General features: G+C 35.6%; 1 protein-coding gene across 3 annotated transcripts in view; it reads right to left on the reverse strand.

Moving 5' to 3' along the window:
• Window positions 1–437: 437 nt before the first annotated feature.
• Window positions 438–22,326, reverse strand: part of Dcn (decorin) — a 33,164-nt gene continuing 11,275 nt past the window's right edge. For all 3 annotated transcript variants that reach the window (XM_004650172.2, XM_045153045.1, XM_045153044.1), the window contains exons 3-8: window positions 14,847–14,959; window positions 10,900–11,113; window positions 9,529–9,642; window positions 6,339–6,432; window positions 4,642–4,780; window positions 438–859 (exon numbers count right to left, since the gene is read on the reverse strand). In XM_004650172.2, coding sequence (XP_004650229.1) covers window positions 665–859; window positions 4,642–4,780; window positions 6,339–6,432; window positions 9,529–9,642; window positions 10,900–11,113; window positions 14,847–14,959 — 869 coding nt within the window. In that variant the 3' untranslated portion in view covers window positions 438–664. The remainder of the gene's footprint in view (window positions 860–4,641; window positions 4,781–6,338; window positions 6,433–9,528; window positions 9,643–10,899; window positions 11,114–14,846; window positions 14,960–22,326) is intronic.

Here is a 22,326-nt window from a genome sequence, read left to right on the forward strand (position 1 = left end):
CATTGGCATATTCAGATGTAAAAAATTAGGGGTATAAGAAATAGCTAAAATCTTGAACATGTGTGCAATTACTGTCAACTCTCCAAAAAAAGTAAAGGAAATTTACAATTAAGCTTTTATACAATATCAATTTTGAATGCATTTTTCAAATTTATTTTTCAATATAATGACATTAGTAAAAATTTTACATAGCCCGTATTGAACTTACACATTCAGATGAGGCTTTGCCAACAATAATAGAGATAAATACAGAGTTAGAGGTTGGTGTTTTATTTTGTCAAAAGAGTTAGTAGTTTATGAATTACAGAAGGGATTTAGTTGGTCCCTCTGTAAACTAAATCAGAGAAGCTTTACTAAAAAGCCCGCCTCTATGGTTATTCCAAATTTTAGTAGCTCACTTCTTATCTACAGAAAACTTTAACAAAGGATTCTGAATATAGCAGGCAAAATATTTTTATTGCAGGCAATTATTTAAACTGTGTATTTGATTTGACACTTAATAGGTCATGTGGGAAACACATCCTCAATACAGTTAACTTTCTAGTATCTTAGCTTTCAATTTTTTTTTTAGTGTGTGTATGTGTGTGTGTGCGTGTGTGTGTGTGTGTAAGCAACAACGTTAACAGGATTTTTGCCATGTTATAAACACAAGGCTTCTTGAGAATTACTTGTAGTTTCCAAGCTGAATGGCAGAGCGCATGTAGACACACCGGAAGGTGGATGGCTGGATCTCCCAGTACTGGACAGGGTTGCTGAAAAGACTCACACCTGAATAAGAAGCCTTTTTGGTGTTGTATCCAGGTGGGCAGAAGTCATTTGAGCCCACCGCTGAGATGTTGTTGTTATGAAGGTATACGACCTGCAGTGTGAAACAGTAGAGAATGATGACTCTCCCTTTGAAACCCTTCACAACAATATTCTTTTCAAAATTCTTATCTTTTAGTCTAAATACATTAGCACTTCTCAAACCAAACCTCTGATGTCTCCCTTTCTTTCCAAATTTACTTTTTCCTTCCTTATCCGTCCATGTCTCAGAATGTTCCATATGCCAAGGATATAAATATTGTCATTAAACTTGACACTTGGGTTGGAGGCAGGGCTTTCTTTCTTTACTGAAATTGCTCTAATTGTTCTCTGCATGTTTTATTTATTTATTTATTTATTTATTTATTGCTTTTGCTTTTTTAAAGATCATTGTGTTACCTGACCTCTCAGAGCATTTTTAAAAAGTCCAAAAGTGGGTTTTAGAGAATGGCAATGCCATGCAAAACAGACATGAGTGGCCATTGCGTCTGTGCTTAGGCAATCTAGTGACTTCCCTTCTCAAGCAGAAAACAAAAAACAAAAACAACAACAACAACAAAAACCTTATGTTCTCACAATGACCTTCAACTCTTTTGTGCTTGGACATTCTATTCTTTGCTGAGTGCAGATCCTCTCACAGGACACACCAGCTGTCTGGTTCTGATACCCGAGAATCACACACGGTTGGGCAGGTACACACACAGGCTTCTTCCACCAAGAGTAATCTCTGAGATAGCTACGAGACTTACTGCCTCATGTAACTAATTTATTTCTTTTAACAGGAAGATCTTCCCTGACCAAGTCTCCACTTGTTGTCATATTTATGTGTCTTGGTTTTTATTCATAGCAGTTCTCACTGTGTAGCATGGTGTGTATGTATGTATGTATGTATATATATATATATATATATATATACATTTTTGGTTTTGTCAGTTTTATTTCTCTATAGTAAAAGCTTCACAAGGTACAAATCTGTTCTATTTGTCCATGAATGGATATTTAGTGCCTATTAGGACAGAGCAGGTATTCAGTAAGTATGTTGAGTGATTAAATGTTAATTTATGTATTGATATTGGCTCTACATAGACCACAAACAGAATGTACCATTGCTGTATGTGTGTGTACACACATGTACACCCATGGGTAGGTAGATGACAAGACAGCTTCATGTATCTTTCCTCATGCACTATCTAATATTTCGAGACAATTTTTTCTGGAATTTGCAAAGTAGGCTAAACTGGCTGGCTAAAGACCTCCAGGAATCTACCTTATCAGTGCTGGGATTAGAAGTGCATGCTACCCCACCCAGAATTTTTGGATTTGGGGATTAAACTCACTTCTTTGTGTTTTCACTTCAAGCACTTTATCAACTAAGCTGTTTCTGCAACTATGGAATGTTAAATCTTTAGTGCAAAAACAAAATATAAAATCTTTTAATAAAAGGATATGGAATGAGCAAATGCAACAACATGCCAATTGGAATTGATCTAAAGAGCTACAGATTTCAGAATATACTAATGCAGCACAGCTTTAGAGACTTTTTGTTTATCTCCTGTTATTTTATAAACATAAAGCAAGTTGTATTCCATGTGAAATAGGAAAAACGATCCTCCATTCTATTAAGTTAATATTTTCTAATATCAAAACTAGAAAACATATTATCAAAAGTGTAATTAAATATCCTTATAAATTTGTATTTTGAAATATTGAACAAAAATATAAAGGGACTGCATATCATTTCTAAGCATGATTTAGCTCAAGGATATAAAACTGCTTTAACATCAGTAAAATTAATCAATTTATAACCGTATTAAAAACACAAAACATCCAGGCATAGTGGCGCACACCTTTAATCCCAGCACTCAGGAGGCAGAATTGGGAGGATCATCATGAATTTGAACCACCCTGAGACTACATAATGAATTCTAGGCCAGACTGGGCTACAGCAAGACCTTACCTAGAAAAAAAAAAAAAAAAAAGGCTTTGAAAAGAAAATTCCAAAATTTGGGATAAAATTTCAAATAAATCAAGAATAGAAGATGCCTTCTTCATCATCATAAAGAGCATATACAAAAGACCATAACCAACATCTTATTTATCACTAAGCATCTGAATGATTTGAATGTGTCTTCATGAGACCAAAAAAAAAAAAAAAAGACAGATGTCCAGTTGTTTCACACATTTCACTGAAGATTTGGCATGTGTAACAATATGTAATGTTGTGCTTTAACTCCAGACCCTGTTTTTACTATAAACATCATGTGGTTATTTCCAATAAAAGGTGACACTCCAAACAGATAAGGGCTGCTGCATCTTGAGACCCTGAACTCTGGGATGCAGACCTGCTGCACTAGCATTCTTCTTTTTCTCCCTTTTTATGCAATAAAAAATTTGTTTCATTAAAAAAAAAGAAAACAAAGAAGAAATAACTGACTATACATGATTGTAAAGGGAATTTTGAAGGAAAGAAAATTGTTTTAAAAAATGTCTTGTGGTGCTGGGATGACTTTATAATTTTTAAAACAAAATAATTAAAAGTAAAGTATATGAAATCCTGAAGATTTTGTAGAAGGTAAATAGTGGAAATCCAAGCATAAGGTCTTTTCAAAATGTGAAAATATCCACACGATTTGCTTACATTCAGCAGAGACTCCACAGCAGTGTGTCTTTCTCCATGACTCAAGCTAAGAAATGTGTCATACATTGAAACTCCATATGTAGCCATGAAGAAAAACACTTGAAATTCCATTAAGGTTATCTCTCCTCTCCTAATGCATTTCATTCTTTAAATGTTCCTAAGGAACTTATTAACTTGATTCTATGAATAACACAATGTGTTCTGATTGCTATGGGAAAACAGGCATCCAGAAGGTAAAAATGACCATTTTAGACTACAAACATTCAAAAAGAAAAAGCAAAACAGAAAAAAAAAAAACAAACAAAAAACAATCAGCAACAATGAAAACCTCAGTTTTAAAAACCTCATATGTCAGTATTATTTAAAACTCCACCTACTTATATTTCACCACTACCACAAAGGACCCCAGTAAGGGGAAAAATTAACCCTCAAGAAGAAAATGTTTTAAGTTTTTATTATATCATGTCAAACACTTCATTGAAATCCAGTGACTGAAAATTATGCTATGCCTTTTGACTTTGAGTTTTTGTCTACTTAACCACAACAATGAGATCACAAATGCGTTATAGTTTTTGACAGCAAAGACATACATTTTGTAACACCAGCCAAACTTAGATATTAGATTTCCCAGAGGGTAACTATAAAAAACATTATCTAGAAAATATATCAAGGAGCCTGAGAGAGGGCTCAATGGCTAAAGCTCTTGCTGCCCATGTGTGACTACCTTGAATACATTAAAAGCATATGAATATTATGAACTACTAATTCAAACCCATTTTCCATAAACAAGAGTGAATATTTCTATGAACATATTAATGGTATCTTTGCAAGTAATTAATTCTCCCAAATCCATATATTGAAATTCTCCTCCTGGTATTGTGGTGTTGGGAGATGCGTCTTTGAGAGGTGGCTAGGTTATGAAGATCACTGCTCTTTTAATAGCTCTCTTTCTGCCATGTGGGGACCAGATATGACATCAGTCTGAGATATGGAAAAGGCCATCATCAGAACTTACTCGTGCCTGCACTCTGATGGCACACTTTCAGAACTGTGAATACTAAGTACTGAGTAAGCCTCCCAGTTCATGGGATTACATTCCATTGAGCTATGCAACTACGGAAAGCATGTCTAAGCAAGCTCCTGGCTTCCTAGCATCCCTGCCCAGCTATGTCTTACAGTGAGCAATGGCTTTGTGTTACCTGTATGTACTTGTGCTCTGCCAGCCCTCCTGGAACTCTGATGAGCTTGTTGTTGTCCAAATGAAGCTCTCTCAGGTGGGGAATATTGGCCAGAGTGCCATTGTCCACAGCAGAGATGCTGTTGAAACTCAGCCCCAGCCTGCATTGGGAAAAGGACGTGAGTACACACACCACTCAGAGATGGCTCCTTTAGATATGTGTGCTGTGCATGCTGTGTCTGTGTGCTCGTATGTATGTGAAGCCGCTGGGTACTATATACAGAGTGCTCCTATGTATGCAAAGCCACTGGGTACTATATACAGAGTGTTCGTGTGTATGAGAAGCCACTGGGTACTATATACAGAAGCAGGAAAGGCTGCTTTATATATTTGTCCACTGGAATTTCTAGAAGATAAGAAAGAAGATGTGTTTTACAGCTATTTCTCTACCACGGCATTTATATACAAATGGAAAAGTTTGATTTGTCACAGCAGGAACATTCTCTGTGAGAATATTCAGTAAATTTAGGCATGTCGAGAACAAAGTATTTCTTGGAGGTAACTGAAAGGTCATTTATCATTTATCTATTTTTCTATTACTTGACCAGTTTACAAATTCAGGAATGTCAAAGTTAAGCAAAAATGCAGACACTAATGATCATGTATAAAAAAGAAAATGGGGGTTGGAGGGATGGATGACTTAGTGGTTAAGGCAATTGTCTGCAAAGCCAAAGGATCCAGATTCAATTCCCCAGGACCCATGTTAGCCAGATGCAAAAGGTGGTGCGTGCATCTGGAGTTCATGTGCAGTGGCTGGAGGCCCTGGCACACCCATTCTCCCTCTCTCTCTCTCTATCTCTTTCTATATCTTTCTCTCTCTCTTACCCCCTCTTTGTCCCTGTTAAATAAATAAATAAAAAGAAAGAAAGAAAATTGTTAACCAGGACCACAAAAAAGAAAGCTGGCTTTTGTGATACTGCATTGACTGTGTGGTGAAGTTTAAATACCTCAGAGAACTGGACTTAGAGAATTTTACTGTGATTATTCTAAGAGTAAGATCAAAATGCCTGATTTTTTATATTTTGATAGCAAACATTTTAATGAATTCTTTGTTTTATAATTTTAAACTTCTGTTTGATTACCACTAACTTAGAATAAACCACATGAGTATGTTGATTTAAGACCTAATTTGATTGAATATCTTTTATGTAAGATTTAAAATAATGTGTTATTCATAAAAGATGTTCTTATTAATTTTTTATTTGACACAAAGAGGAAGAAAGAAAGAAAGAAAGGAAGGAAGAAAGAGAGAGAGAAAGAACAGAGAAAGAAAGAGAGAAAGAGAGGGAGAGAGAAAAAGTGAGAATGGGCACTCCAGGGCCTTCAGCCGCTGCAAATGAACTCTGGACATGTGTACCCCCTTGTGCATATGTGCAACATTGAGAGCCTAAGTCACTGTGCATCTGGCTTATGAGAGACCTGGAGATTCAAATACGAGTTCTTAGACTTCGCCGGCAAGCGCCTTAACCGCTACTCCACCTGCCCAGCCCAATATTATTACTTTATAGTAAGTATGCTAGTTGACTGATTTTTTTTTTAAAGAAATAGGTAAGCAATACAAAAATAACAGAGTACACCACCATGCTTCCAATTCTGAGTATGTTGATTAACATAGCTAGTCATTGTTCTGATTAAAAAGTAATGAAAGAAAATTCTTACTTAGCCAAATTACTCAGTCCTTTCAGGCTGGATGCATCTACTTTGGTGATTTTGTTGCCATCAAGATGCAATTCAGTAAGGGAAGGAGGAAGACCTGGAATATTCAAATAGAAGATGTACATTAGCAAGTAAGTATTATAAGAGCAGAATGTGGAAAGATTTAGTAGGCACATAATCACATCAATTCTCTAAAATTTGTAGTTTTGAAGAATTTTGCTTTTTACTTTTCCTTCATCCCATTTATAATAATATGTTCTTAAAGTAATGTAAACTCTTTTTATATCCTAGATAGACTTTCATAAAATCATGATTGTTTACATCACATCATAGATTATTGTGCTAGTAACAATAGGGTTAAAGTCAAACACTGAACCTCAAAGTCAAAGGCCGACTAAGTGGCTGAGTTACACCCACACTCCAGTGGTCTAATTCAAAGGTGGCCACAGTGAAGGTTTTGGTGTGGCGCTGCCTGGCATCAGCCAAGCAGGACTCAGCTTGGCTACTTCTCAGCTCTGAGACCTCGTTCACAGCGTGCTTCTCTTCAAGCCTCATTCTTCTCCTTCACAAAACAAGAATGATATGGTTTGGAAACCATGAAATGTTTAGAAAAATACCTTGTACCTATGCTTACTATAAGTCCTATAAGATTAAGAGGTAGTAAATATAAGCAAGCCTAACATGATGAGAACTTATGTGCAGGATAGAGCAAACCTGTAAGAAATCAAGGAAAATGGACTCCTAAATGATGGAATGCTTCATTGTGGGACACTTTAGAGGAAGCATTAGGAGGGACAGCAAGGTCAAATCAAAGTCTGTGCCTAAGGGAAGTCACATGACAACAAGAAGCAAGGGGAACTGTTGCTGTCAGCTCCTTGTTGCTGGGAGGAACAACCAAGACACAGCTTATGGAAGGAAGAGGTATGCTTCAGGCCTTCAGAGTCCAAGGGAGCACCAGCAGTGGTGGAAGAAGCAGGTGCCTTTAGTAGATCCAAGCAGAGAAAAAGCAGGCACCAACAAGCACAAATTTCCCCCATCTCAAACTCTTCTCCACACCTCTGGGCTGGAATTCAGATCCACCCCTAAACACACCTTTGGGCTCCACTCTAAAATCTGGCCCCAGTGACACCCCCCCCTCTCTCCCACCCCCTTAGCATGAATCTGCCTGCTAGGGACTGAAGTTGCAAACTCAATTTTAATTAAGTACCCTGAGTCTATGGGGCCATAAATTTACACTATCACATTCAAACCATCAGAGGGACATTTTGGTTGCCTCATCTCCTACAGCCTTAGGAAACATTAAGGATATTTTATGTGTAGAAGCACATTTGTGTGTGTGTGTGTGTGTGTGTGTGTGTGTGTGTGTGTGTGTGCGCGCGCACGCACATATACCTTTGTCCCTCAATATCTAGGTGATTGGATTCACAATTAATCTTCAAACTCAACTCTATTGTATAAAATGGTGAAATATTTCTGTAAAATCTAGGCAGCTATTCCTGTATTATTTAATTCATCTCTAGACTGCTTATAATTCCTGATATTCTTTAAATGTCAAGTATGTAAAGGTTACATTATACTATTTAAAAGATTAATGGCAAGAGTAATCTGCATGTTGGGTACAGATGTATGTATTATGAATATTTTTGATCAATAACTATATATATATATATATATATATATATATATATATATATATATATATACATACATACATACATACATACATACACACACACACTTCACCAGAACTTGGGTTAAAATGGAATATTTTTACATACAAAAACATGGAGACTCACCATGAACATAATTATTAAATTATTAACAAGCATCTACAAATCATCTATCTATCTTGGTAACTATTTTTAAACACATCAAAAGCATTAAACAACAGGGGACTGGTAGGAAGGCAGACTATGCACTGAGTTCTCCCAGGAGTTAAGGTTTCTGCAAAGGCAAAAGAAAGAATAGTTAGTGCTGCTGAGGAGTAGTTACCTACATCTTGTCTCCAGTCTAAAACCTGTGTAGGTGAGCTGAAAAAGGGGCAGTCTGTGGGAAACTGGGCAGTACAGAGGAGCTTTTGTGAGACTAAAAATCTGGGGCAGAGAGAATGAGAAAATTAGAGGCTCTTCTTTCTGATTCCTGAGTCACAGAGACAGGCTTACATGCAGCAGCAGGAGGAGCTGTGAGCCTGGCCATGTGGTTATCACTGTTCACTATTCTGGCTCTGCTAGAGGGTCAGATCCTAAAGGTCAGCAGTACATATCTCCTACTCACTTGCTGGGCTCCAGTGTTTAAGCCTAAAATATTTTAATAAGATGTAATATTAGTTCAATACTTATTTACATACCATTTTTCTTGTATTTAATTTTTTAAACATCCCTTTGAGATCATTATTTATATTATTCTCATTTAAGAAGTTGAAAATCCTTCAGCTAATTAGTGACACATTTCAGCCAAGCAAATAAATTCCAAAGTTGACATGATTTTTGTTATTTATTTATTTTGGGAGAGTGAAAGAATGAGGCAGATAGAAAGAGAAAGCGTTGAGTGTCCCAGGGCCTCCAGCCTCTACAAAGGAAGTAAAGATGCATGCATCACCTTGTGTCTCTGGTTTACATGGGTCCTGGGGATTTGACCTGGGTCCTTTGGCTTTGCAGGCAAGTACCTTAACTGCTAAATCATTTTTCCAGCCCAAAGTTGACATTCTTCACTTTATGTTAGCCAAAAGGCAGAGAAGCGATCAAAATTGACATTCTTTACATTTATAAGAAAAGTGTGGTTGATGTCCCTAAGTGTATATTAATGAATGCAAATTTCTACAAAGAATTCCCTATGGGACTGAAGAAGTAAAATTTGGCTCAATTTTAGAAGTACTTTCAGGTATTTTAATTTTTTAACAAGTACCAGGATAGTCTGTTTATTAAATAGCTATACTTTTTCAGGTAGCATAAACACATTGTGTGTTAAGTTACATCCCAGAAGGGACTTGATAAAAATTCTGTCCTTGTTTCTAATGAGCCTGGAGGATCTAACTGTCAACGAGGCCCAGGAGAAATATTTTCAGGAACAGAGACTTGAATGAAGATAAGGTTGGTTATTTGTGTCACAAATGTACACAATTATTTTTTTTTAATATGAATGTCAGCTCATAGGGAGTTTAGTTTCTCAAATGTTATCTAGAATGTATTGTCACCTTGAGGAATGGTGGTTATGTTGGTGTCAGCAATGCGGATGTAGGAGAGCCTCTTCATTCCCTGGAAGGCTCCATTTTCAATTCCAGAGCTCTTCAGTGGGTTGGTGCCCAGTTCTACAAATACAAAAAATGTAAGTCCTTTAAGAGACATGTTAGGATATCACAGTGTACACTTCAGTAAGGAGTCTAGAAAGACATTTGGGTCAAATGTGGGTGTAGTGTGCACGAAGGTTGATAGGTATGTTTGCATGTGTATAGGCATACATGTGAGTGAGGGTGAGCTTAAAAGTGGAGACCAGAGGTCAACATTGGGGACTGTCTTGATCTCTCTTCACCTTGTTGTGAGGTAGACCTTGAACCAGAGATAGTAGATTTGTCTAGTCTAGCTAGCCTGCTTGTCCCAAGCATATCCAGTCTTTTGCATCTCAAAACACTGATCTTAAAGTACTGAGCCACCATACCCAGCATTTATATGAGTTCTGAGAGTTTAAACTTGGCTACTCTTAACACTCAGACAGCTAAGGAAGAAGTCAAGATGAGTTCATGACCAATTTGGGCAATTTAGTAAAAACCTGACTCAATCAGCCCATCAATATATATAATTAATCTATCTATCACATAAAACAAATCAATTAATAAAACAAATACTAATGAAAAATAATAACTATATTATTTATACTTTTCAAAAAAACAATATTAAAGCAATTATTTATAAATACTAAATTGCATTCTTAATTTTCTAAGGCATTTTAAAATTGTAAATCCAGTAATTTATAAGCCAATTATAGAATTACTGTATATACACCAAAACATTGTAGCATATGCCAAAGGAAGTGTAGGACTCCTTACATTGCACTCTTACAGACACAAAATGTCCTGGATATCCATGATCTTGTAGTGCCTGGCACTACCTACACAAGACCCTCATAACAGGAGGAAAAGATGATGACATCAAAATAATAGTGATATTGATTGAGATGGGGTGGGGATATGATGGCGAGTGGATTTGCAAAGGGGAAAGTGGCAGAGGGAGGGAATTGTTATGGCTTTTTGAATATAATTATTGAAGTTAATAAAAATAAGACAAATGATTTGCAAGTGTTCAGGAAAAAAAAATATCTACCATGAAAAGGCCCAAAACATCTCTAATTAACTACTGCCAAATCTATCATACACATTGTACCTGGGATGTCACATATTCACACTAGCCCTTCCTCCATATTCACAGATCACCAAGGTCATCATTCTATTTCTCCAGGTCCTGCTCCTACACTTTACATAGCCTTCATCTCCTTCCTGCAGCTAAAGCTTACTTGAAATCCCTTAAGGGAACATTGAGTCCTTGTCTTCAAATTATAAGCAGATCTGTACCTATGACAATCATCTGGTTCAGTCCATTGAACACCGCTTTCCGCACTTTGCTGATCTCATTCTCATGGGCGCGAAGCTCTTGGAGAGTTTTGGGCATCTTTTCTGGTAATTCCTTCAGATGATTCTTGGACAGATAAAGTCGTTCCAATTTCACCAGAGGTGTGAATGCTCCTGGACTGAATTTGCTAATCTTGTTGTTGACGAGAATCAATGTCTGTAGACAGTGTACAAAAACAATTCTTTGAATCCAAACTTCCCACCTGTATATACCTATGATGTATTTGGACTCTGCAGTCCTTTCAGGGAAGTAGCATTGCAATTTGGAAAACTTTGAGAAACCAGAAAATGTATGCAAATGTGGTTCCTTTACTTCATGTGTGTATGTGTATATATGCATGATTTAAAAAAAAATGCTAAAGTTTGAAATTATTAGTGTGGTACCAAAACCTAAAAATTATCAGTGCCACAGACATGTCTCCCCGTCGGCTTTCATCCTAAAGGTCCACCTACAGTGAGGGTTATCAGATTCTGCTACAGATGCAGGAAGCTAGATGAGTGTCACCTGCAAATGCCAAGCTAGGTTTAGTGCATGTGCTCTCACTGAAGGTTCCTGAGTTTCTACATTTATGCTCTGGCTCTCATTTGTTGTGTGAGTATGAAGAAACTAATCACCCTGTACCTGTATTCATCTTTTAAAAAGGAGTCTTAAATCTGTCTACAAGACAAAAATAAGAATAGAGGTGAGGATTAAGTAAATTAATATATCTAAGCAACTGAGGACAGCACTGAAAATATAACAAGTATTTATTATTACTCCATGGTTTATAATTTTGTTGGCTTTTAATTTAAAAACCTTCTTTACCACATTTATCTAGAAATATAGTCAATTTATTAATGCATTGAGTCATTCTCCATTATATATCTATTCTCTCAATAAAACTACTCATGCAATAAGCCACAAAATTTTAATTGAATACAATTATTGGAGAACAAAGAAGCCCTTTTCTGTTAAGTCTTTTCTATTTTAATCCTTGCTAAACTTTCATTTTTTCCTCTTCCTTGTCATTGAAGTACAGTTTTCCTAGCCGAAATTATGATGTTTGCATAATAACAAGGATGGAAAAGATTGGGAATGAAAGAGTAAGAGAAAAACAGCTGTTTAACATCCACTGCATGGTCAGAAGCTCTAATGAACTCTCTTCTTCTGATGTTCATTTTGAAGTAGAACAGAAAATGCCAGTAAAATGAAGACTTTAAAAACACTTGGCATGGGACTTCTGGGAAACAAACAAACAAACAAAAAAACAACTCATTCTCACCAATAGTAGATTTAAAGAAAACATCAGACAACCTAGACAGAGCTTTAGAAAAGTATTCAGATTACACTTAAATGTCAGGAATTTGAAAGTAGCACTATTAGAATTCTCTCCCCCTACACAAAAAAAAGCAGATTTGCGACATATTTCTGCAAATAAAATGCAGACTTTACAATATTTTGGTTTACTGAAATTAATGGTATTCATTCTTTATTATCACCTCTGTAAAGTTATTTTAGTGATATTTTAGAGAGTCACTGACAAGCCTTGCTGATTTTCTCTCAGCTCTCCCCTAGTGAAACCTTACAGGTATGAAAGGACCCCAGACTCCAGATGTTTGCTTTTCCCATTTGAAGAGTGTCCGGTTAACAAGCTCCTCCCATTTGAAGGAGGGACTTCTGGTAAAACTTTCTCCCATTGGACAAGGGCCTGCTAATCAAGCTTCCTCCCATTGGAGGAAGACTTGAGGGTCAAGTTCTCTCTGTTAGAGGAGAGAGACGTCAGCTCCTGATTTCCCCAGTTGGAGGAGGGGCTGCTAGCTGGGCTTGAGAGCTGGGGCCTTTATTTTACGTTTTCTAAACGAGCAGCTTCCCTTCACGAGTTTATATGTTCACTGTCTGTTGCTGAATTTCTGCCTCCTTCACTTTTGTTCTTTCTTGTGTAGAAATTACTTTCTTCTGTTTGCCTAATTTTTGTTAATCCTCTAGAACTCTTTTCTCCACACTGTGACAAAACCCTGCCTTGTAATTTTATGTACACGACGTGATATTTCAGTAAACAATTACGTCTTATATTGTGTTTGTATTATGCACATCGATTACTTGGCCATAGTGTTTTAAATATTTGATTGAGATTCTTTTGGAATAGTTTTGTCCTAAACTGTTAAGTTTTTAAAGTTTATTAGCATATTCAATGTAGTATCTTTAGTCTTAGGAAAAGTAGGTTCTTTTAAACAAAAACTAGTATATCTTCTAATGAATATTTATTGGTTTTGTCATCTTGGATGTCAGGAGGTTCATAACTCCAGCTCATCTTCATTATATAAATTCTGTCATATTTCATTACTGTCCCTATATCGGCAATTCTTTAACTAATTCATAGAAGACAGGTGGTTTATTTTATATCTGTATTTTATTACATACTTTCTAGTTTATTGTCTATGTTCTCAATTATTTGCATAAGTACAACAAATGAAGGTGAAATGAGATACTCTCAGGCTTTCCATTGTATTTCTATGATATTCATGATTTTTAAAAGTCTACAAGCTATTAGCCCCTCACATAGTTGCCATGTCAACCCTATTTTCTGAAAATTCTCTTTCAACTTCATTGTTTAATATTGAGTAATCTACTTCTCTGCAATCTCCCCCAACATGGCTTTTCAAATATTTCACTAGTGTCACCTTTCTCTTTATTGTAAGTTTACATTTCTACCAAGTGTATTATACATGTGATGGAAAGGTTCGTTTTACCCATGCTTTGGGTGCTTGTGGGCAACCTTTCTTGATATTTCTTGATATGCCTCCACCGTTTCTTGACATGTCTTGCCAAGAGTCACACCCAATCCGGTAACTTTGGCCAAAAAGTGGAATGCAAACACCAATATTTATATTATATGTATATTTGGGACATTGATGTGTGGCTTTCTTCTTTTAAAAGTGCACTGGTAAAGAATAGACCAAATCACACTCCTTCCACAGACAGAACTGCTGGACAGGGTCACAAAGTCCACAGTGACTCTGGTGGCCTGTGTGAACAGCACCCATGCTCTTAGGGAAAGTTGCCTTAGAAGGCTTAACCATGTTTGATTGAGTTGGTCATTTTCAGTTACATCTCCAGCAATGTTCAGTCTTTGTCCTGTGGGGAACTCTTCTGTGTCCCTGGAAACTGGCATTTCATCAACTCTATGCCTTTACTTTCTGTCCTGTAAGTTTCAGTCACAGGATACAGAGGAAGTAAGAAAGGTTAAAAATGTGTCCTGCTGTTCTCATGCCCCGGCTTTCTTCACTGCCTCACAATGCCTTGTTGCTTCCACCACCTCTGTATGAACAGGTCCTCTAGGAAGTGGAGAAATACTTTTGAAAGCATCCTCTCTTTGCTAATGGTCTCATAGCCAGCAGATAAGATATAACAGTGTAGATAAGTGAAATCACAGCTTGCAAATGTGACAGTGCATAATCCTAAAAAGCAATAAATACATATATGTGTAGAATTAGCTGTACTAACATGTGGGTGATTAATCCTGATTCAATTGGTGTGAAAAGAAGGTCGTTCTTTGAGAATTTTTAAAGTCACTCACATTTCTTTAAGAGAATGAATGACATAAACCAAAAGCTACAAAAACATACAATATCATTATGATTAATGCATATTGTGTTGTACTCTGTTATTGGTGTACATCCTAAGTCAGATAATATACATTTCCATTCAGAAAATATGAAAGAGCACCATGATATAGAGATTTTTGAAGCAAATACTGAAGACACATGTACATTTGTATGACCACAGGTTAATTTTTAGTGGTTATTTAGCATGTTACCTTTCTCACTTCAAAAGATAATTTAATAAACACTTATATGCTGTAATAAATAGTGAATAATGTTATTCTGACCAGTAAATAAATAATTCTTACATGCAGATTCTTCAGGTTCTTGAAGTCTCCATCTTTGATTTCTGTTATTTTATTGTTCTGCAGGTCCAACAGTGTTGTGTCAGGGGGAAGATCTCTGGGCACCTTGTCCAAACCTAGAATAATAGTAAAAGGCACAAATCATCTGTAAAAAAAAAGAAATCATGACCAACAGAGGCACAAAGATTTTTGTTGTTGTTGTTCATTAAGGCAGAGTCTTACTAAGTAGTTCAGCTAGTCTCGATTTTGCAATCCTATTGCCACAACCTCCCGAGCACTGAGATTTCAATGATGCCCAGCTTGCAAAGGATACATTTACAAAAAAAATACAGGCTGAAATGATAGTCTTCCCAGTAACATATTATCTTACAAGAATGGAATCAATTGTAGGCTAAAATGTTTGATTTATCTTTCCCAACAATGTCAAAGATTCTTTTTTTCTTAAGCATGCACTCTGATGGCTTACTTGTATAATTACTCTTCTGTACATATCTCCTTTAGTGTGTAGCTCAAATTGCCATTATACATTATGTTCTTCTATATGTATTCAGTGAGGAGTGATCTGTAAATCTGTGCATTTCTACATAGAGACCCCATCAGTAGACAGGTACTCTATCCAAATCATAGTATGCAAAGTTCCATTACATAAATCTAAAGCTGCCACAGTTCAACATTTGTACTTCAAATTACTTAAACTTATAAACTTGTATGAACATCAAGCATTGGAATACAATTTTAAATCTAGTTGTAAGGCAGTACAATATTAATTTTACTTGAGCTTTTTAAATGCTCATTAAAATGTCACAAAATAGAATAAAGTAAGATAAATTTGTATATATGTTGCCTATCTATATACTGATGTTTATTATTATTACTTACATTTACATATATATGTAAGCAATATATATTATACATAAATTATTATATATTATATATGTTATAATATACTTATAGTTTTGTAGTTTTAAGTTATAGATTTAGGTTGAAGCAACTTAGCTAATTGTTTTCAATGTATTGTAAGCACATTCATCAATCAAGTGGTTCTTGGCATTAAAAATGCATTTCACTAGACAATTAACCAATCTTGCATTAGAGTATCACTTTGAATAAATTACTATGACTATTTTAAATTAAACCTATTGTCTTTCATTGACTTTTGGAATGCAAGAGGCAAAGCATATACATTTGATATTCTATGAACTCAAACTGATGTGCCTGTTGCTACATTCTGAGATTGTTTAATACCCATCTGAAAGATTTTTTTTTCAAGTCATTAGTAGAAATGATTTCTCCATAATATATAACTCATGAAGTATTAAAGTTCTTTGATTTATTTGACAAGGATCTGTTGAACTACTCTTGGCAGTGATAATTTATTAAATGCTGCACATACAGTTGGTCCAAATAGATGATACCCACACAGAAATATATTCATTTAATATATAATTACTTCCTCTGTTTTTAATTAAGATAAAACCACAACAAAGTATAGTAACTACTATGTTGGAAAGATACCTTTCCAATTTTAAATCTTTAATGAGCATACACTTAGAGACCACACATGGTAACCATATTTCAACGTCTTCCATTTCTTTCATGAAAATTACATGTGATTCTAGAATGACATGTCAAATCACATATTTCCAAGTTCTTTTTGTTCACAAATCCCTGCTATGACCACTAACTTCATAAAGTGCCACATGACAATGCAGGTGATTTTGAACTTAAGTCATATGCTAAATTAATACAGAACTCATGACAAACATGGTTCCCATAGAAATAGGAAGACTGAAGTGTTTTTAGCAATAAAGAGTAAACTCCCAAAACAGCTACCTTGTGGGAGGATGTTTAATGGGTTTCAGCAATTGCAATCACTGCCATTTTCAGAAATGTCAATTTGCTAATTGCATGCAATTAAAGGGGATATGCTTTTGCCAAATCTTTGATAATTAGTGTGATCCAACCAAGGAAAGGCACAATTTCCTTTCATTTAAAATATAGTTGGTACCTACATCTCATTATTACTTGTTTTGATTTTTTTGTCAAAGTTAAATTTCCACTTATGCTTAATTTTATATATTGGTGATATAAATTCTAGTGACTATCTAAATGTTTAATGTCAAGCTGAAATAGAAACTCAGATGTGTAGGAAAAGGATATATGAATGATATGATCCTAGAACTTTATAATAACAGAAGTTGCTGAAGGTAAATTACATATATCATTTCTGAAAACTTTGCATAAAAAGATTTTCAGGCTGTGATTTTGCAGGTTATTTCTTGAAGACATTTTAATAATGAAAATTCTAATTATATACCCTGTTCTGAGTTTCTAATAACTACATATCTTCGAAAGACTTCATGTACTGATACTTATTTTTACTTCTTAAATTTACATAGATTTCAAGATTATTTTCAAAATTAAACTATGTTCTACTCACAACTACACAATGTGGCAAGTGAGGCAGTATGATAATTTCCCTTACCATATGATTTTTAGAAAAGATTCAATAATGATACCAAGTTTTTCTAACTAGAAGAGATGTGGTTTTGTGATAACCTTTCAGGATTTGTTTTTAGTCAAATGGACCTGTTTCTCCAAGAATTGTTCTGACTCCAAAGACTAAACAAAATAGCAGCTACTGAGTAAGATGTTCAACAATATAGGCAAAGTGCAATAGGCAAATGATTCTGGTGGTGAAGTTTAGAATGTCCAACAAGGTAGAACCATAACAACCAGCTCCCATATAGTTCTCTCTAGGCTGAAAGTGGCTTTTAGTGGACTACATCAAATTTGGTTAGTTTTATGTAAATTAATATAATTTTGAAACAATTTCCTTGTCTACATTTAAATATACCTTCTGTAATATGATTCTGATAACAGTTTGTTTTTACTTTGGTAAGCTTGATTTTTAACCATATTAGAGAATGAACATAGACAAAATTCAAAATTTTTATTTTCGCAGAAACCACCGTATTTCTAAGCTAACTCAATCATCAATCATCACTTAAATATATATGTACATTCATTTGTTTGAGGAAGAGAGGGAAGAAAAGAGATAGAGAGAGAGAGAGAGAGAGAGAGAGAGAGAGAGAGAGAGGGAGAAAATGAGCAAGCCAGGGCCTCCAGCCACTGTAAATGAACTCCAGATGCTTGTGCAACCTTGTGCATCTATCTGGTTTATTGGGGTTCTAGGTAATTGAATCTGGTTCCTTAGGCATCACAGGGAAAAGATTCAACTGCTAAGCCTTCTCTCCAGCCCCCAGCATTCTTTTTGTCCAGAAAAAATGGCTTATCCAAGATGCCTCATAGCTGAAGAAGACCAAACACAAAGATGATCTGAAGCCTCCTTTTGTAAGCACCTGGTATCCTGTTCATACATGTGACAATAGAATGCATATTTTAAAATTTATAGTGTACATATATGCCTAGAACACACTGTACTCATTACAAGTTACTCATTTTGCCTCATTAAACTATGTTTCATGAAAAATTCCACCTGGCCATTTTCTATTCTAATATCCTTTAGAGCTTAATCAATGGCTTTTCCTCTTTTTTGTCAACTCAGGTAATGGTGATCTCCTACTTCAAAACTCATTATAGTTATAGACTACAGACCTGCTTATGGTGCTTTTGGTGTGCAGTTATATGTGTGTGTGTGTGTGTGTGTGTGTGTGTGTGTGTGTGTGTATTTATAATGTAGGATCTGACCCTATCCCAAGCTGACCTGGAACTTGCTCTGTACTCACAGGCTGGCCTTGAACTCACAGCCATCGTCCTACCTCTGCTTTCTAAGTGCTGGGATTAAAGGTATGTGCCAACATGCCCAGTTTTTGCTTCTTTATTTTTTGCACATTCAGAGTGAGCCAAAATGATAGTTTTTCATCAAAGCATTGCTCTGGCTGTATTATATGTAAGCTTCTTTATGATTGATTAAATTGAAAACTAGCTTGTCTCATAGTTGAGTGGTGAAGAGTTCAGATGCATGGCACTGACCCCCTTTATGCTGAGTTTTGTTATAAAAATCTCTTGACATCTTTCTTTTATTAAATGTTTATTTCTTCCAAAATATTAGGTTATGTCTGGCTACAGGATCATTATTTTGTTTCTAATTCTCAGTTTCAAAAGAATTCAAACATCAATGATTCCAGCTCCATTACCTGCCTCCTGAACGTTGCTTTCACTTTTTTCTTTGACTGTGATATATTTTAAAGTGTCTTTTGTCAAATAGGAGTCTAAAAACTGTTTTGTTGTCATTATTGTTGTTTTTGTCCCACACATGGTCCCTGATCCCAGAGTAAAAATTTCTTTGCTTAGAATATGTTTCTCCTGGGGAAAGATCAATTGTAAGCCTCTAGATGGAGAAATAAATCTTCATTCATGGATCTGAATTGACCCAAACAAACACACAAACAGTCAGTCCTGAAAATGATGAATAAATCTACCTTCTACATGGCAGGAAATAAGTCAAAATTATTCTAAAATTATATCCAATTAAAAAATCTGAATTTCTGGGACTAGAAATGGCTCATGGGATAAAATGCTTGTCACACAAGCATGAGTATCTGGAGTGCACAATACCAGGTCCCCAGGCCCCCAAAGAGTGGAGAGAAAGGTCCAGAAGCTCACAGACCATATAGCCTATTGAACTAGCCAAGAAAATGAACAAACAAGAGACCCTCCCTCAAACAAGGTGGAAGGTGAGGGTGAACCCCAAAAGTTGTACCCTGGCCTCTACATGGCTCATGCCCTCACTCACACGCATATGAACACACAAACACACACATATATACACACATGCATGAGTGCGTGTGCACACACTTGTGTTTATTTCTTCAATAAATTATTTACAAGAGGAAACGAAGGAAAGTGAATGAAGCTATAGTTTGGAGGAGACTTAAGAATTATGCTAGGCAGTGAAGTGTGGACCCGGATTGCAGCTCAGTGGAAGAACATGTGCTTAGCACATACGGGATCCCAAGTCCCGCCAGCACCAGCCCTACCAAGAAAGAAAGAAGACAAAAATGATGCCACGGATGTTACATTTGGATCATGAGTCTCAAGAACACACTGCAAGCTAAACATTTTAATATTTATGGTATTATTAAAAAGTGTATGTTGAGTCTTTGTTATTGAGAAATTATTAATATTTTAGATGTGCAACAGTTATTGCTAATAGCTATACCAATGATATGGAAGAGAAGTGACAAAATATAAGAAAATAATGAAATTCACTGATACTCATTAAAACATTTTAATCAATAGAAAATATTTTTTTGGTATTGTTCTAGAGAATTTGCATATTTAAGGATACCTCTAGGACTAGAGAGATGACTTAGTAAATAAAGTACTTTCTTGCAAAGCGACCCAGGCTGAATTCCCCAGTACCCATGTAAAGCAAAATGCACAAAGTGACACATGCATCTAGAGCTCCTTTACATTGGTAAGAGGACCCAGTGTGCCCTTTCTCTCTCTCTCCTTGCAGATAAATAAATTAAAAAGTTAAAAAGATGCTCTATAATGTCTTTCGTGAAATTTTTATCTCAACCTAATACTGGTTCTACTTGAACTTATGACCATGAAGCAAGGGACCTAAGTTCTCTCTTGGTACCTCCAAAAGAAAAATTCACTGCCTTTTATTTACAGAATTTCTGTGAAAAATCAATGAACTATTCTACAAAGTAATTGGTTTCCATAGTGTAGATCTGAGCCTCATTTGCTGTCACCTGTAATCACTATAGGCAAAGAAACTGGGTGGTCTAATTATTTCTTGATTTTTGGTCTGCATGTGTCTCTTTTCCCTGTGCATTATATTTGCAGTGCATGCTATCCTAGAAGCTGGAGGCCCTGAGTTGGATTCTCTTGTCAGTCATTTTCTATAGTTTTTCTACAAAGGTCTAGGTTTGGACAGGAAGCTTCAGTTTAATTAGCATATATTTTCCACCAGGTGATTAGACCCTAAATTTGTTGCTGACAATTCATCCTATGTAATGAGGATGAATGTTCAATTCTGTTGCAAATCAATAAAATACTAGTTTTTGTTTGTATACCTTTAGTATCATAATAACCTTGGCTGAAATTAATTTAGCCACTAACTATATATGCCTGGCCCCAAGTTAGCATATCTGACAACTCCAGGGCCTCTTTTGAAAATAAATTCAGTTGTAAATACCCTAGAACTAAGTAGAATTTTAAGGGCTAAATATCATATTTTCAAGCTAGAGCCAATGTTCAAATTATAAGTCAATAGAAATATTTCTTAAATGATTTTTAGTGCCTAGATAAAGTTAACAAATATCATCTTTAACTTGATGTGATTGTATTAACTCCCTATGGATTTTACTAAGTAAATAACATTGATACTGATTAATCTATGGTTATTAATGAAATACTTAGAGAATAAGATATTAAATACTTTAAAATAATATTTCAATTAGTCATATATGTTGTGTTTCAAGCCTAACATTCTATATTGGAAACAAAAAGAGATATGAGTTTTTGGCTTTTAAAATCTCAAGTATAAGTATGTAGTTAGCTTGTAACTCAGTTTGACTATAATTCATTTAACCACTTAACTTTTTAAAAAATATTTTTATTTATGTTTAATTTGCAAGAAAGAGAGAGAGAGAGAGTATATGGGTATGCCAGAGCATTCTGCCACTGCAAATGGACTCTAAATTTTATGTGTGACTTTGTGCATATGGTTTTACATGGGTATTAGGGAATTGAACCCTGGCCAATAGGTTTTGCAAGCAAGTGACTTAACTTTGAGCCATCTCCACAGTCCTTACAGAAACTTATTTGCTAAAAGACCTTCACAGAGAAATTTAATATCATCAACTTTCCATGTATAATATGCACCTAATGCTTATACTTTCATTAGAAATATATAAAAGTCTAAAAAATTGTAAATAACAGTATTTTCCAAAAATGACATTAATTCTTCCATAATGGGAACCTTTTCTTACTTTCAGGGGTTCAAATCATTCCCCTTCCCTTTCCTTAAATCTGAGATGGCCTTTTGGTATCTCTAAGTACCAAAAGAACGTGGTAGCAATGAAGCATCCTGACATTTGAGGGCGAGTTACAAAGGCGGCTTCACCTGATAATTGGTTCTATTGAGATGCTTGCTCTGAGCGGCCAAGAAACAAATAAGAAATATGCACATGCTCGGGTTACCATGTGCAAAGGCCACCAAGGACACTGGACATTATCTCACAGGCCAGAGCACCACTGAGGGCAAGTCATAAAATTACACCATCATGAGGGTTATGCCCCGGTCAGCCTTCCTATGATTCTGTTCCCTGCTTATGTTTGACTACAGATACATATGAACAACATTCTGGACTCTCCACATTGCACATATTTTTTTAGATCTTAAGTCATGAGCAAAATGAGACTACTTTTGAACTGCATTGTTTTTGGATAATAATTATATAGCATAGTCATAGCGGGAAAATGAAAGCCTTTTCCTGAGATGGAG

The sequence above is a fragment of the Jaculus jaculus genome, chromosome 6 (assembly GCF_020740685.1).
Source record: "Jaculus jaculus isolate mJacJac1 chromosome 6, mJacJac1.mat.Y.cur, whole genome shotgun sequence".
Taxonomy (NCBI): domain Eukaryota; kingdom Metazoa; phylum Chordata; class Mammalia; order Rodentia; family Dipodidae; genus Jaculus; species Jaculus jaculus.